This window comes from Psammomys obesus, unplaced genomic scaffold (assembly GCF_907164565.1).
Source record: "Psammomys obesus unplaced genomic scaffold, mPsaObe1.curated_primary_1811, whole genome shotgun sequence".
Taxonomy (NCBI): domain Eukaryota; kingdom Metazoa; phylum Chordata; class Mammalia; order Rodentia; family Muridae; genus Psammomys; species Psammomys obesus.
Window position 1 is genome coordinate 67013 of NW_026594322.1, and position 15255 is coordinate 82267.

The following is a 15255-nucleotide window of genomic DNA, read 5'->3' on the forward strand; positions in this document are numbered from 1 at the left end:
AATGGGATTTGTTTATTTATTTATAAGAAACTCAGTGAATGGGGCTGGAGAGATGGCTCAGAGGTTAGGAGCAGTGACTGCTCCTGCAGAAGTCCTGAGTTCAATTCCCAGCAACAACATGGTGGCTCACAACCATCTATAATGAGATCTAGTACCCTCTTCTGGCATGCAGGCAGGTGTATATGCAAGCAAAACATTGTATACATAATAAATAAATAATTAAAAAAAAGAAACTCAGTGAAAATGGTCAATTTAGGAATGACAACGATGCCAGAGACTGTTCAAAACATGTTTCCTCAACCTTTCATTCTCCACTAGATTTCTCAAAACAAAACAAAGATGTCATAGTCCATCTCCCCACCCTTTACTTTTTGCTGTACAATATACTGCAACATGGGAAAATTAAAGGGCAATTGAGAAACGTTTACAAGCTGTGGTCCTGCTAGTCCAACAATGGCTGTCTACCAGTGGAAGGTTCAAGAACCCAGTAGCTGCTCAGTCAATGAGTCTGAATGCCTCAGCTAGTCTTTAGTATAGGCTGTGAAGAAATGGACTTGCCATCAAGAGCAAGAAGAAACTTCCTTTTTCCGTGTCCTTTACATAGGCTGCCAGCAGAAGGTGTGGTCAGATTATAAATGTATCTTCCCACTTCAAAGTTCTGGATTAGAACTAGCTCCTCCCACTTCAAATGATTTAATTAAGAAAAGCATTCCTTAGCAGGCCTTGGTCTCACATCTGTAATGGAAGAACTCTGGGAGGCAGTGGCAGGCAGATCTCTGTGAGTTCAACGCCGACCTGGTCTACAAAATGAGTCCAGGACAGCCAAGGCTACACAGAAAAACCCTGTATTGAAAAACAAAAAGCAAACAAAAAAAGAAAAGCATCTCCCACAGGTGTGCCCAGTTATTTGGATTTTAGTTAATTCCAGATGTAGTCAAATTGATGACCAAGAATAGCCATCATGGGCTGGAGAGATTGCTTAGTGGTTAAGAGCACTGGCTGCTCTTCTAGAGTTCAAATCCCAGCAACTACATAGAAGCTCACAACCATCTCTAACGGGATCTAATGCCCTCTTCTGTCTGATGCCACCTTCTGCATGCAAGCGCACATGCAAATGAGCCTTCATATGCATAAATAAATAAATTTTTATAAAAGATTCGCCATCACAATAGATGTTGTGTAAGTTTCCTCCTAGGATGGAAACATCCCATCCTGTTAAGCTCCTTGAGCATGAAGGTAAACAACTGAAAATCGCTTCAGAAAGTTCCTGAAACTGATCAAATTCACTAGTCCCTCACTCCTCCCCACCCCCACTGTAACAAGCAATAAACACGAGACTTTCTCAGACAGAGGGAAGCTGAGCTGCAACAAGAGTCATGAGAGCATAGGAGAGGCCTGGAAGAGGTTTAGACCAACTGAGTCGCTTGGAAAGGACACCCTGAAACCGTTGAACTGTCTGCAGGCTGTGCGATATTTTCCAGGTGCCCAGCTTTTGCAAATAGTCAACCATGTTGGAGTGAGTTTTGGTGATGCAGCTGTCTTTGAGTCATTTCTGCTCCTGTACGCAACCCCAATAAAACTCATTGGTTCACCAAATTGGATCTGGGCTGCCCTAGGCTCACTGTCTGGTGGTGTTGTGTCTCCCTAGGAAACATCTTGTCAAACAACAAAAGGTCTTCTGTAACCGGCAAAGGTGTTTTCACAGGGCATAGAATTTCCCAGTTTTATTTTAAGTTTCCGTGTGCTGGTGTGTTACTGCAGGGCGCATGTGTGTCAGTGCACTGTGTGTGTGCAGTTCCTGCAGAGCCAGAGAGGGTCAGAGCCACTGGAACGGAGTTACAGGCAGTTGTGAGCCACTGTGCACCTGCTAGGAATCCAACCAAGGTCCTCAGGAAGAGCAGCCAGTGCTCTTAACCACCGGGCCATCTTGCCAGCCCCGAGATTTCACATATTTTCAGAAGCTAGGCCTGGAAATGTCATACAGCATTTCTGCTTCCATTTCATTACCCAAAATAAAATTACGTAGTACGTGGCCCTGTGCGACTACAGAGGACACTGTGGGATGTGCTGTGGTCGCTGAAGAGCAATAGAGAGTTTATCTGCCACGTACTCCTACTGAAAATCCAATGGTGGTTCTCCATGCATGTCTTCAATCCCTCGGTCACATTTGACTATAGACCCTTCATCACTCCTGTGCATAAGGCTTTTTCCCCCCTTTACAAGGTTGGTTCTCCTATGACCTCAGTTGACTCCAAAGCTGGGGATGACCTTGAACTACTGATCCTGTGCCTTTCCTTCCCAACTTCTAGAATTACGAGTGCCACCACTGTCAGCCTTACACTGGCTTTTTGTAACTAACATACATAACCCTAATCATGTGCCAGGCTCTAATTACATTACAATATTAATTCATTCGATGATAATCACAGTGAAGGTATGGGCTATGACGCAGATACTTTTATTTACTCTACATTATAGATAAAGCTGCCAATACATACTCTTAAATAATAAGACACACAGGCTCTCTTCCTTGGACTTTAGTCCAATTCTGGCCCCCTCCTCTATGTAGCCCAGAATCATTCTGTGGCAAAATCTAATCCATAGCTCCCCAGTGGATAAATCTATTGGTTTATAGGGCCTTTCACATTTTTGTGCTTCAGAACATCAGAATGAACTGTAGGCTCAGAAAACACCATGCAAAACAAGCGTGGCTGTTCGCTCCTTTAATCCCATCACTGAGGCAGGGACAAAGACAGAGGCAGGAGGATCTCAGTGAGTTCGAGGCCAGCCTAGTCTAAAATATCAAGTTCCAGATCCGTAGGGCTACATTAGTGAGACCCTGTCTTATACACACACACCTCATATTCATATGCTGTCTTGCCCTTCTGCTCTTTAACTCTTGGAATGGTTCCCATCCGCTGCAAAGATCGCTCTCACGGACACTTCAAACGTCACCGCTTCCGGAAGGCCTTCCCTAACGTTCACAGTGGCACTATCTCCTCGACTCTGTCCTAGCAATCAGGAGTCCTAGAAAGCTCTAGTTCTGGGCTCTGCAGCCCAAGCGGTCATTCTAGGTTTTCCCGCCGTTCACCCCCACAGAGCCTGGCGCTAGGGGTCACCAGGACTGAACACTTCTGGGTGGCAACCGGGAGACGCTGCCCCGTCCCCTCACCAACCCTACGGATCGCGCCACCCAACCCTATGCTCTGCCCCCTAGAAAATGGTTCAATCCAGAGGGCGGTGCTAGGTGACCCAGACATTCCGATTGGTCCGAGCGAGCCGTACCACGGTGGCGGGGGCGACCGTGGGCAGTGGCTTTCGAGGCTGTGAGTACATAGCCGGAGGCCCCGGTTCTGTCCTGCGCTGGTCTGTGCCAGGCTGCCCGCTGGGATGCAGTGGGCCGTGGGCCGCCGGTGGGCATGGGCCACCCTGTTTCTGGCTGTTGCTGCCGTGCTGACCCAGGCCGTCTGGCTGTGGCTGGGAACGCAGAGCTTCGTCTTCCAGAGAGAAGAGATAGCGCAGCTTGCTCGACAGTACGCGGGTGAGCGGGTGAGGGCGGGGAGCGGGGTGGGCCTCCCGGAGCCGAGCGGAGCTGTGCGAGGGCCTCTTCCCCGCCAAGCCCCAACCGCGGGCTCTCATCCACGCCGCTCCTTTTTGCATCAGGGCTGGACCATGAACTGGCCTTCTCTCGGCTGATCGTGGAACTGCGGAGACTGCACCCAGGCCACGTGCTGCCGGATGAGGAGCTGCAGTGGGTGTTTGTGAACGCGGGCGGCTGGATGGGCGCCATGTGTCTTCTGCACGCCTCGCTGTCCGAGTACGTGCTGCTCTTCGGCACCGCCCTGGGCTCCCGTGGCCATTCGGGTCAGTGCTGGCGGTGGGCCGGACTGGGAGGCTGGGCTGTTGGAGGACCGGTGCTCTCCATTCTGAGGTTTGGCTGGGCCGTGTGCTGACAAGGTTACCCTGATGGCCGGTGTCTATTTTATTGTCACTCAGGGCGATACTGGGCTGAGATTTCTGACACCATCATCTCTGGCACATTCCACCAGTGGAGAGAGGGCACTACGAAAAGTGAGGTCTTCTACCCAGGTGAGTTAGGAAGTTCTGTCTGAGGGAGCGCCCTCTAGCTAGGGAAGGGCGTAAACCGTGGACATGGCGTGTTAAGAAGACCTACCTGTGATCTCCTCTCTCTGGTAAGCCACAGGTGTTTTGGTTAGCTGAGAAACAAAACATGGCAGTTTCCGGTCATAGTGGGCAGATTTTTATCAGCCTGTTTGACCTAGCCATTATTCCAGCAATTGTTTGGGAGACACTCAGACCCAAAAGTTAAGACAGACAATTGTTTCCCAGACTCCTTTTTAAACTAGTGAGGCAGTATGGGGTTTTTGTGTTTTTATTGTTGTTTTCCCGTTTTTATTTGTTTTTATGGGTGTTTTTGACTACATATACGTGTATGTATACATGTCTATGCGCCTACAGTGCCTTCAAAGAGGGCAACTGATCCTTGAGACTGAAGTGACACAGTTTGAACCTCCCTGTGGGTGCTGGAAATTGAACCTGGGTCCTCTGCAAAGGCAGTCAGAGAGTGCTCTTAACTATGGTGCCATCTGGCTAGTTCCTGTTGTTGTTTAATGGGCCTCTGGATCCATTTACAAGAAGAAAAAGTTTGGGCTTGCTGGTGTAAGGCTAAGTGTCAAGCCTTGTGCTTGAACAGCTACATTTCTCGGAGAATCTAGTGGGTCAAATTAGCCTAGCCCAGGGTTAGCAAGATTTCCACTACGTACTATTGAGGCTTGGGCATGTGGGCGCCTGTGACCCCCATGCACTGGGCTATGGCTGGGTGGGGGTGGCTTTCCATGGCCTCCCCCAAGGGAGGACGTCGGCCAGGTAATGCCATAGACTATGTAGGAGTAGGCACTTCAGTCTGTCCCCTCTGATGGGAGAGCAGGCCAGTTGCGGGGGAGGGTGCTAGAGGTTTTTTCTTTCTTGAAACTGTCTTTTCATTCCCCACCTCTACATAGACAGTACACAGGCCAGGGCAATACGCTGTGGAAGGCCAGGGGAGAGCTGGGCATCTCAGGAGGCTACTTTCTCTCTGTCCCCAGGAGAGACCGTTGTGCATGGGCCTGGAGAGGCAACGGCTGTGGAATGGGGACCAAACACGTGGATGGTGGAGTATGGCCGAGGTGTCATTCCATCTACCCTAGCATTTGCACTAGCTGACACTGTCTTCAGTACCCAGGACTTCCTCACCCTCTTCTATACCCTTCGCTCCTATGCCCGCGGCCTCCGGCTTGAGCTCACCACCTACCTCTTCGGCCAAGACCCCTGACCAGACAGGCCTGAAGGAAGACCTGTGGATGGGCAATAGCGGCCAAGATCACATTCATTTACTTGCTGGAACTCGTGCTCAGACAGCAGCATAACCCATGCAGATACTAAGTCCCTGCTGTGTGAGGAAGACATACATACTTACACATCCAGACACACCTCTTTGGGAGCCAGTGGGACACCCGGAGATGCTAAGACTCTTATGGACTGTAAGATCATGCACTCATCCATCCAGAGAGGGTCCCCCACATATATGCCATGGGGGCCGGTCATGTTTGAACACACAAGTTTGACCTGCTGACTCAGGCTTTTCCAGAGCTTCCTGCTGGCATTCAGGGCTCTGAGGTTAAGGACCGGGGAGGATGTAACCCTGCCTCTCTCTATGCCTCAATCCAGCATTAATCTCTCAGGTGAAGGAGAAGAGGAGCCGCCCTTGGGTCGCCCCTTCACCTGCAGCTGTGATGCCCTCCTCTTCATCTCCCGTTTCCTCACCATATGCCTTATCTCCATTCCACTCCCCGCTATGCAAGTGCCCCTGGGGCTCGTCCTCCATTCCCCGAGCAACCGACTCAGCAGGCGAGGATGTATGGAGCGCTAACGGGAAGGAAGGGCCTCCATCACAGAGCCTCTGCTGGGCTATAATAGAAAAGCTGGCTTAAGACTAGGACTTGCCCCAAAAGAGAGGGTCCGGAGAAGTAAACCTGGGTCCAAGGAGCCGCCCCATTCCAAAAGAAGCCTTTAGTGTGAGTGCACCCTATCACTTTCCAGACATTCTGCTGCGTTCTCTGTCTACCTGTGTGTCTCTGTTAATAAAAACTTGTTAAACAGTTCCCTTCTCGGGTCTGCTGCCTCCTGGAGCTCTTCAGGAGAGCCTATATAATCTGTAAGACTAGTTTTGGACAGAAGGGACTATATACTTGAGTGTGTTGAAGAATTACTTCAAAGTCAGCCTCTTAAGAGTGGTCGTGTTCAAGCAGGGTCTCTGTATACAAATGTGGGTGGACTCAGATCCGCTGCCATTGCCTTCTGAGTTCTGGGACTAGAGGTGAGCACCACCATATCCAGCTTTATTTATTTATTTATTTTTTAATCTAGGGCTGTCCTTGAATTTACCACAAGAAGCTGAAGTCAACCTTGAACTTCTATCCTCCTGCCTCTACTTCTAGGGCTAAGAATTAAGGCCAGAGCTTTGCGTTTGCTGGGTAGGTGATATACTAAGGACAACCCTAGAAGGCTGATGAGTCTCCAGATGACTGGATTGTGTCTATAGAGATAAGTGTTTTAGTAGGAGAAACAAACCTGTGTATCTACTTTGCCGCTTCGGTCCTGGATGTAGTCCTGAGCATTTAGCCGTAATGGCCATGGGGTGGCACTACACTCCACATTTGGACTGACACATTCTCCGCTAGTTCTTGCTAATGGGCTCCCAGACTAGTACATCCTACTTGCAGAGAGTTTCTCTGCTCTGGCTTGCCTTTGACCCAGCGCTTATCACTGAACTCCTATCTGGGGCGGGAACCAGGTACAACGCGAAAGGCACAAGGCATTGCCAAAAGTACACTCGATTCTAAGGACCTAGCTCACAGCTTCTTTTGCCCCCAAGTCACCAAACTTACATCACCTTCATCCTGGTCCTACTTGGGTTGAATAAAGTCCAGAATACTCATTTATTGGAAGAAACAAGGTTATACAATTAAAGATTCTAAAGAACACACACAAAAGGCCACATGCATAACCTTATTCGACAATAACATCAAAAGTCCAGTCGGGTCGTGCCTGTAATCGGAGCACTTGTGGGGCAGAGGCAAGAGGACCTTGCCAGCCAGGTGTACATAGTAAGTACAGACCAGCCTGGGTTGAGACTTAAACAACAAAAAACACCAACAATGTAAATGTGTAGCTCTGAAGGAATATGAAACCCAGGCAAACTGGCCATCCTGATACCTTCCCTCAGCCCCCATTTATCACCATGTTGGCTGTGGCACACCCTGCCTCTAGTCTAGGAACACATATGTCAAGGATTTCCTGCCACTAATCAGTGTGTCCTCCCTACCCTGTCCTCTGTTTTTGTTCTTGTTTTGGTTTGTGTTTTTTTGTTTTGTTTTGTTTTTGTTTTTTGTTTTTTTTTGTGGGGGAGGGTGGTTCGAGACCGGGTTTCTTTGTGTAACAGTCGTGGCTATCCTGGAAGTCAATCTGTAGACTAGGCCAGCCTCTGCTTCCTGATTAAGTCTGCTGGGATTAAAGTTATGTGCCAGCATGCCCAGCTGCATTTCATAGTTCTTAATTTTTGTTGTGGGTACTGAGGCTCTAATATAAGGCCCTGTACTCTAAGCTCATGTGCTGCTACTGAGCTAGTCCTGTGGCCCTCAACTTTGTTTTGACATAGATTGTATCTCCTAAAACAAATTTGGCTTCAAGGATATTTTTTTATTTGTTGTAGGTGATGATTAATATTTACTATTGATATATCTTTTAGTAAATGCTGCTGTTAGACCTAAACAGCTGTATAACCAAATCACCACACAGAGACTATGATTAATTTAATTAACCTAGAACACAATGCTGGGCAATAGTTACTCCCTCCTAAACCTCTAAGCCCTCATAGTTTCCTAACATTTAGATTTCCCACATTATACTTGCTTTTAGTGATATATTAGGTCCAGTCCATCTCACCACGAGAGATCTCCAAGATCTCTCTCTCAGCTCTGCTCTCCCAGCTCTTCTTGCCCTTTCTCCTCCCACTCATTTCCTGCCTTCTGGCTCCTCCCCTCTTTCCTGTCCTCTGGCTCCTCCCATTATGGCTAGTTGCTTTATTTTGGCCTGTTTACAGACAGTTGAGACAGGATGCTTAGAATGAGTATCACAATGCAATATCTGGATTGAAACCAGAGGGGGGGATCAGCATTTGAATGAGCAAGGGTAAGATGTGTACATTTCAAAAGAACATTATACCAACATTTATTGATGGTTTTATTTCTTTATTCACAGACCTTTATCTCTTTGTGACCTTAAATGCCATCTGCAGGCTGAAGGGATGGCTCAGCAGATAAAAGTGCATGCCCCAAAATCATGAGATCCTGACACCCATGTGCAAAGCTGGGCACAGCCGCCCACGTGTCCATAACCCTAGTGATGTGAGTGGTGTAGACATGGGGGTTGCCAGTCCACAACCTATTTCCAGGTCAGTGAGGCACCTTGTCTCAAGGGAATAGGACAGTGAGAGAACAGGACCCATGTGTCCTTCGGCTTCAGCACAGATGTCCACAACAGATACTCAAAATAAGTAACATCTACATATCTTTTTGTTTGTTTATTTTCTTTTGTTTGAGACAAGGTTTCACTATGTTATCCCTGGTTGACCTGGAGCTTACCCTGTAGACCAGGCTGGCCTCAAACTCACAGAGATCCACCTACCCCTGCCTCCCCAAGTGCACCACCACCACCACTCAGCTACATATTTTTAAATTTTTGTTTGTTAGTTTATTCTTCTCTCATGCAATACGTCCTGACCAGAGTTTCCCCTCCTCCCTTCCTCCCAGTCCCCTGCTCACCTCCCTTCTTCCCCAGATCCTCTGTTTCTCTTCAAAAAAAAAAAAAAAAAAAAAAAAAAGAGCAGGCCTCCCAGGGAACAATCAAACAGCATAACAAGTTACAAAAGACTAGGCACAGACCTTTATATCAAGGGTGGACAAGGCAACCACATAAGAGGAAAAGGGTCTCCAGAGCATGGGAAAGGATCAGAGACACACCTGCTCCCGCTGTTAGGAGTCTCACAGAAACACCAAGCTAACAGCCATCACATATGCAGAGGACCTGGTGCAGACCCACAAGGGCCCAGGCTTGCTGCTTCAGTGTCTGTGAGCCCCCATGAGCCTGCCTAGTGGATTTAGTGGGCCATGTTCTCCTGGGGTCCTTGACCCCTCTGGCTCTTACAGTCTTTCTTTTACCTAAGCTACATCTCTGTATCTTGACTCCTGTATCTGTGTGTCTTAGTCAGGGTTTCTTTTGCTGTGAAGAGACACCATGACCACGCAGCTCCCTCAAAGGAAGACATTTAATTGGGGTTGGCTTATAGGTTCAGAGGTTTAGACCAATAGCATCATGGCAAGAAGCATGGCAGCATGCAGGCAGGTGTGGTGCTGGAGAAGGAGCTAAGAGTTCTACATCTTGATCTGAAAACAGCAGAAACTGTTTTCTGTGTTCCATAGCGGGTAGGGCTTGAGCATAGAAGACCTCAAAGCCCATCCCCACGGTGGCACACTTCCTCCAACAAGGCCACACCTACTCCAAAAAGTCCATACCTCCTAATAGTGCCACTGCCTGTGGCCAAGCATGAGTCTATGGGGGCCAGACCTGTTCAAACCTCCACATTGTTAGCCAAAATCTCTTCCCCAGGCTTTGGCTTTAGATATCTTACTCCCTTTACTCAATATCTCCATCTGGTTGTCTAATAGGTGTCTCAAACTTGAAATGTCCAAAGCAAACTGATTTATTTCCCAATCTTATGTGACCCCACCACCATGCAATCTTTACTGTCTTGAACTGCGCTTTGAAATCCTTACATACTGAATGGTCTTACAACCTACATCAATCTATCTACAAATCCTCAGTTTTACCTTGAAAACACATCCAGACTTGGTGGCATGGTGGACATGCAGAAGCCTGTAATCCCAGCATACAAAATTAGGAGAATTCTGGGCTATGCTGGGATATAGAGAAAAACCTGGTCTTGAAACAAAAATAAAACCATCTATATTCTACCCATTTCTTACCACCTCTGTTGTTATCAATCTAGTTCAAGACACCATCGTTATTGATCCTACCTCTTTAGTGGCAGCACCTCACAAAAACCCAGAAGCAGATGCTCCTCATATATCTTCACTGGCTTTCCACATCATTTGGATGAATCATTTCCATGAATCTACTCCAAAGCCTAAGTGACCAAACATCCAGCTACTCACTGTTAGCTATCCCGTGCTCTCTGCTTTTCTTTCAGTCCATCTCCCGATGTCTGCGTTGGTTCTTCCGATGTCAAAGCTCTTAGGTGGCCACATAGCTTGCCTTCCTTAATTTCTCCTAGAGAACCTTTCCTTTAACATAGCAACACCTAACATCCTTTCTGTGGTGGGTTCTAAATGTGTGCTGTGTGCACAGTGCTGAAGGCTGAACCCAGGGCCTCAAGTATGTAGGCAAATTCTATATAACTGACTTGCACCGCCAGCCCCCTCAGTAAAAGTCTGTGTGTTGGGAGAGGAGTTCATGGGTATGGGTGCAAGTGTGTGTGCGCGCGCGCATGTTTAGGCCAGACACAATGACACAATTTGGGTGTCTTTTCAGTCACTGTCTACCTTATTTTTGACCTAAGGCCTTTCACTTGGAGCTCACCAATTCAGCCAGACTCACCTTCCATAAAGTCCCAAGGATCCTCCTGTCTGCGCTTCCCACACCCAGCCCCTCAGGCTCAGGTTACAGGCTTGTGCCAACAGGCGTTTGCCACAACTCCTGGTTTCTTATTTGGTTCTGGGGCCTGAACTCAGTTCGTCTTGTGCTTCTGCAACAAGCTCTCTTCCAACTTTATCTCTCCAGCTTCTCACCCTCTGAGAACAATTTTTGACACTCCCTCCTTCAAGAGATGAAGTCTACTGCCTGCTGGAGGCTGGCTTTGTGGTTAAGAGTGTTTCCTGCTCTTGAAGAGGACATGAGTTGTTCTTAGCACCTGCGTCAGGTGGTTTACCCCGGTTCCAAATAGGGATCTGAGGGTATCAGGCCTGAGTGCAGTCCATGTACATAAACACCCACACACATAAAATTAAAAAAAAATTTAATGGAAGAGCAGCAGGTGTGGATGCTGGCATTCAGCTTACTTCCTCCTTTTTTATTCAGTCTGGAGCCCGGCCATGGAATGGCACCCACACTCAGAGTTGGTCTTCCATATTCGGTTAAACCTTTCTGGATGCCCTCATTAACACACTCGGTGTGTTTCCATGGTGACTCTTAGTTCCCCTAGCTGCTGTGGGGCTGGGACTCCACCATGGGACTCTGCAAAAATGGCAAGTGCTCCTAACAGCTGAGCCATCTCTCTAGCCCCTCATCTCTGCTTCTCCCAGCTGCCCCACATTTCTCCCCAATGTTTCCCCTGCCATAATGGACTGTGCCTTCCCAGGTAAACCCTCCCTGGAGTTACTTTTGGCAGGCATTTGTCACAGTAACCAAGAATAACAATGGAAACCTCATGAGACAGCTGGAGCGATGACTGGACAGTTAAGCACTGGCTGCTCTTGCAGAGGACCCAGGTTCAGTTCCTAGCACCCACAGGACAGCTCACAATGATCTGGAACTCCAGTTTCAGGGGATCTGACATCCTCTGTGGCCTCCTAGGTACCAGGCATGTATGTGGTGGATACATGGACATGCAGGCGAAGCACCCATCCACATAAAATAAAATAAAATAATAAAAAACTTCATAGGCAAAAAGTTATGACTCCTCCAACCCCCAACTAAACCATTTTTAGTCCCTTTCCACAAAAGTATGAGACAATAAGCACTTCTTGTTTCAAGTTCTAAACTTGGGAGAATGACAATTTGCTACATGCCAAATAGGTATGCCCCAAATCCAAGCATTATCTTTTCTTTCTTTGTAAGATTTATTATTACACATAAAATGTTCTGCCTGCATGTACACCAGAAAAAGGCATCAGATCTCATTATAGGTGGTCATGAGGCACCATGTGGCTGCTGGGAATTGAACTCAGGACCTCTGGAAGAGCAGCCAGTGCTCTTAACCTCTGAGCCATCTCTCCAGCCCATAAAGGAGGCTGGGACAAGGAAGATCTTACTTTTTTTTTTTTCCTCAGAGCTGAGGACTGAACCCAGGGCCTTGTGCTCACTAGGCAAGCTCTCTACCACTGAGCTAATTCCCCAACCCCAGTCTTTTTGCATTTTATCCTGAAACAGATCTCACCAAGTTGCTCAAGTAGGCCTTTAGCTTTGGTGACCCTCCAGGCTCAGCCTCTCAAGCAGCTGGGATTGCATGTCTGTGCCACCAGGCCCAGCTTCAGTTACATTTTTTTTTTCATAATATATACCTCTGTCTGACACAGAATATATTTTCTCCAATGGAATAATCCCAAGTAACAGTGACGCTGTTTTATTCAGGCCTGTGCCCAACAGTGCCTGCCATAAAGTACTCAATAAATGTGTGTGGGTCATTTTGCCTTGTCTCCGGGGTATAGGAAGCCTGAGCAGTGGGATAAGAGGCAGCCTTCCTTTAAGACCAGGTCCTGGGCTGGAGAGGTCGCTCAGCTGTTAAGAGCACTGCCTACTCTTACAGAGGTCCTGAGCTCTATTCCCAGCAACCACATGGTGGATCACAACCATCTATAATGAGATCTGATGCCCTCTGCCCTCTTCTGGAATGCAGGCACACATGCAGATAGGGCACTCATACATAAAATAAATAAAATCTTTAAAAATGAATAAAACAAGGTCCTAGTCATCCTTAATCGTCTCCTTCATCTCTTCCTAGGTTGAGTTCATTTTGCTTGATTCCCAGTATCTGGAGGTCAGGGGGGATACCTATCTCCATGGCCCCTCCCATCAAGACCCATAAAAAGTCATTTCTAGCCTCTCAGAACTGGAATTTCCCAAGCCAGCACCTACTTTGCCAGGAGGAATCTTACATTGCTCTCCAGGGACATCTGAGCAGTCAGTGGAAGCCGCTGGACCCAAGTTCTGTACATACATCCTTACCCTTTCCCCCCAGTCATCTGTGACACCTCAGGACATGGCTGCCTGCCCCATGCATGCACCAATTCCACTAGTGCACCCCGTGGGCCTACCGTGGCGGGGTGTGGGCGCTCTGCGTGAGGATCGTGTATATCCTCAGACACCCATGAGCATGGAATGAGGGTGTCTCATCAGGACTAGGCAGGTTGGAAAAGATTGACTGGCTATGAGGTCTGACATGGGAGGGGAAAGGCAGAGAGTAGCCAAAGGAACAAATAGGCTGAGCTCCTGCGGCAAGAGCAAGGGTGCCGCCTTGCAGCAGAAGGAGCTGGGTTTCAGAGTAGGCTGGAGTGAGCAGCAAGTAATCAGGGGTGCTGCAGACCCTGTGGTCTGGGCTGGGGCAAGCCAAGACTGCGAGGAGCCGATGAACCAGAGGAGGATGAGAGAAGAGAGAAAGGTCACGCCCAGATCCCTGCCGTGTAGGGGCATGTTGTCCTGAGGCATATGTACCCCACTAGGTGTAAAGTCTGAGGATAGTCCCCAGTGCTAAAGGGTTTGTGTAGCCACATGGCCATGCCTGTGTCACTGCTGCTCACCTAGCTAGCTTGTGGCGGTCCTCACGCTTTTCACAGGTAGGTCTCCTTGACCCCAAAATGAAGTTCAGGAAGCTCAGGGTACCTGAGAGGAATAGGGTCAAGCTGCTCAGGGGAGAAACTGTGGCCTGCCAGACAGGACTCCCAAAACAGAAGAGGCACAAAAGGTTTGGTGGGGTAGGATAGGTCCAGTTGGCTCAAGGAATCTGGGCGTACATATTTGGAAGTCAGGGACACAGGGGTGAAGAATGTATGTGCAAACTCATGATCACTGGAACAAAACGGATATTGAGAAGGCAAGAGCCATCACACTCTTCACTCTTCCGGACTTACTTGGAAAATCCTTAAGAGAACGTCAAGTGAGGCTTTTAAAAGGAGAAATCTGTGTGTGTGTTTCTCATACGGTGTGTATATACTGATGCGATGTGCAGGTGGCAGAGACCGCTGTCAGAGCACAGACTTGGGGCCACTGGCGGGCGCATATGTGTGCAGTTGGAGATGGCAAGTGGGTAGGGCCGGAAGTGAAGCTCTGTTCTGGCCAGGTGTTCCACATTCACCCCAGCATCCTGCAGGGCTGTGTGATTACAGCTTGCCCAGGTCTTGGACCCCTCTAGTGACCTTTAAACGGAATGTGTAGGATTGGGCCCGAACTTGTAACAAGGTATGTTAATGAGTGCACGGTGGTCACTGAGTGTGGGTTTGCGGACCGCGACCTGTGAAGCTGGGCGGGGCCGTGGATCGGAGTTTACTAGCTGTGGGCTCCTCTCTCTCCACGGGTGTTTCCCCATAGTTCTCCAGCGCCCCCTCCTTCGAGTCTGGATGTAAAGAAGGCGGGAGACACCTGTTGGAGGGCTACGAGGGGCAGAATCCACCCCGACCTCTTCCGCTGCGCCATCCCGCCCGCGCCCGCCTTGCCCGGCTCGGGTCCCGCCCCCGGGACCGCAAGCAGCGGAGCGTCCTCCAGTGAGCGCACCGCGGTCAGAGGAGCGCAAGGCGGCAGGAGCGCACGGCGGGGACCCTGCGCAGGGAACCCAGCTGACACAGGAGCCGCCCGAAGCGCGGCGGAGCAGACGGACCGCCGTGGAGACACCCGGGTCTTCGGGCGGTGCCAGGCAGGTGAGTGGAGCTGCTGGGCATCCAGAGCCCGGGATCGGGCGCAGTGGCCCGCCTCCCGTGCCCGGGCTGTTCACCGGGCACTCCTGCCCTCTTCACGTACCTCTTGGATTCTTGATTCTAGTCTTACCCCGTTTTTTCCATCAGGACCCTCTATTTTCTGTCTCTTTATAGTCTTTTCTCTCTCCTGCAGCGTCGGTCTTCCCACGTCTCTCTCAGCCCATCTTGCTGTCTTTTTTCAGCTGTCTGTCTGTCCCTCTGTCTTAGATTTCTCACTGTGTCTCTCTGTCTCTGTCGTTCGCGTTCTCTCTCTCCCTCTCTCTCTGTTCCTTCCTCCCTCCCTCCTTCCCTTTCTCCCTCGCTCCCTTTTCATCTTGGTCCTTCTCGGTCTCTATGTCTCTCCGCCAATCTGTCTCCACATTTCCATGTCATTGTTTCTCTGTGTATGTGTGTGTGTGTGTGTGTGTGTGTGTGTGTGTGTGTGTGTGTGTGT

At 49.0% G+C, this 15255-nt stretch overlaps 1 protein-coding gene across 2 annotated transcripts; it reads left to right on the forward strand.

Annotated features, from left to right (window-relative positions):
- Positions 1-3292: 3292 nt before the first annotated feature.
- Positions 3293-6161, forward strand: Sigmar1 (sigma non-opioid intracellular receptor 1). Of its 2 annotated transcripts, none has more exons than XM_055618621.1 (4): positions 3293-3541; positions 3664-3864; positions 3997-4089; positions 5236-6161. In XM_055618621.1, exons 1-4 carry the CDS (start codon positions 3391-3393, stop codon positions 5424-5426), a joined length of 636 nt encoding a protein of 211 aa, XP_055474596.1. In that variant the 5' UTR covers positions 3293-3390; the 3' UTR covers positions 5427-6161. The 2 variants fall into 2 exon arrangements, with proteins under 2 accessions (XP_055474596.1, XP_055474595.1); XM_055618620.1 differs by having other exon boundaries at positions 3299-3541; positions 5106-6161.
- The last annotated feature ends 9094 nt before the right edge of the window (positions 6162-15255 follow it).

Coding starts and splice junctions, on each gene's coding strand:
- Sigmar1 (XM_055618620.1), top strand. CDS start 3,391: ATGCAGTGGGCCGTGGGCCGCCGGTGGGCATGGGCCACCCTGTTTCTG. Junction 3,542..3,663: donor GCTTGCTCGACAGTACGCGG/GTGAGCGGGTGA, acceptor TTTTTGCATCAG/GGCTGGACCATGAACTGGCC. Junction 4,090..5,105: donor AAGTGAGGTCTTCTACCCAG/GTGAGTTAGGAA, acceptor CTCTGTCCCCAG/GAGAGACCGTTGTGCATGGG.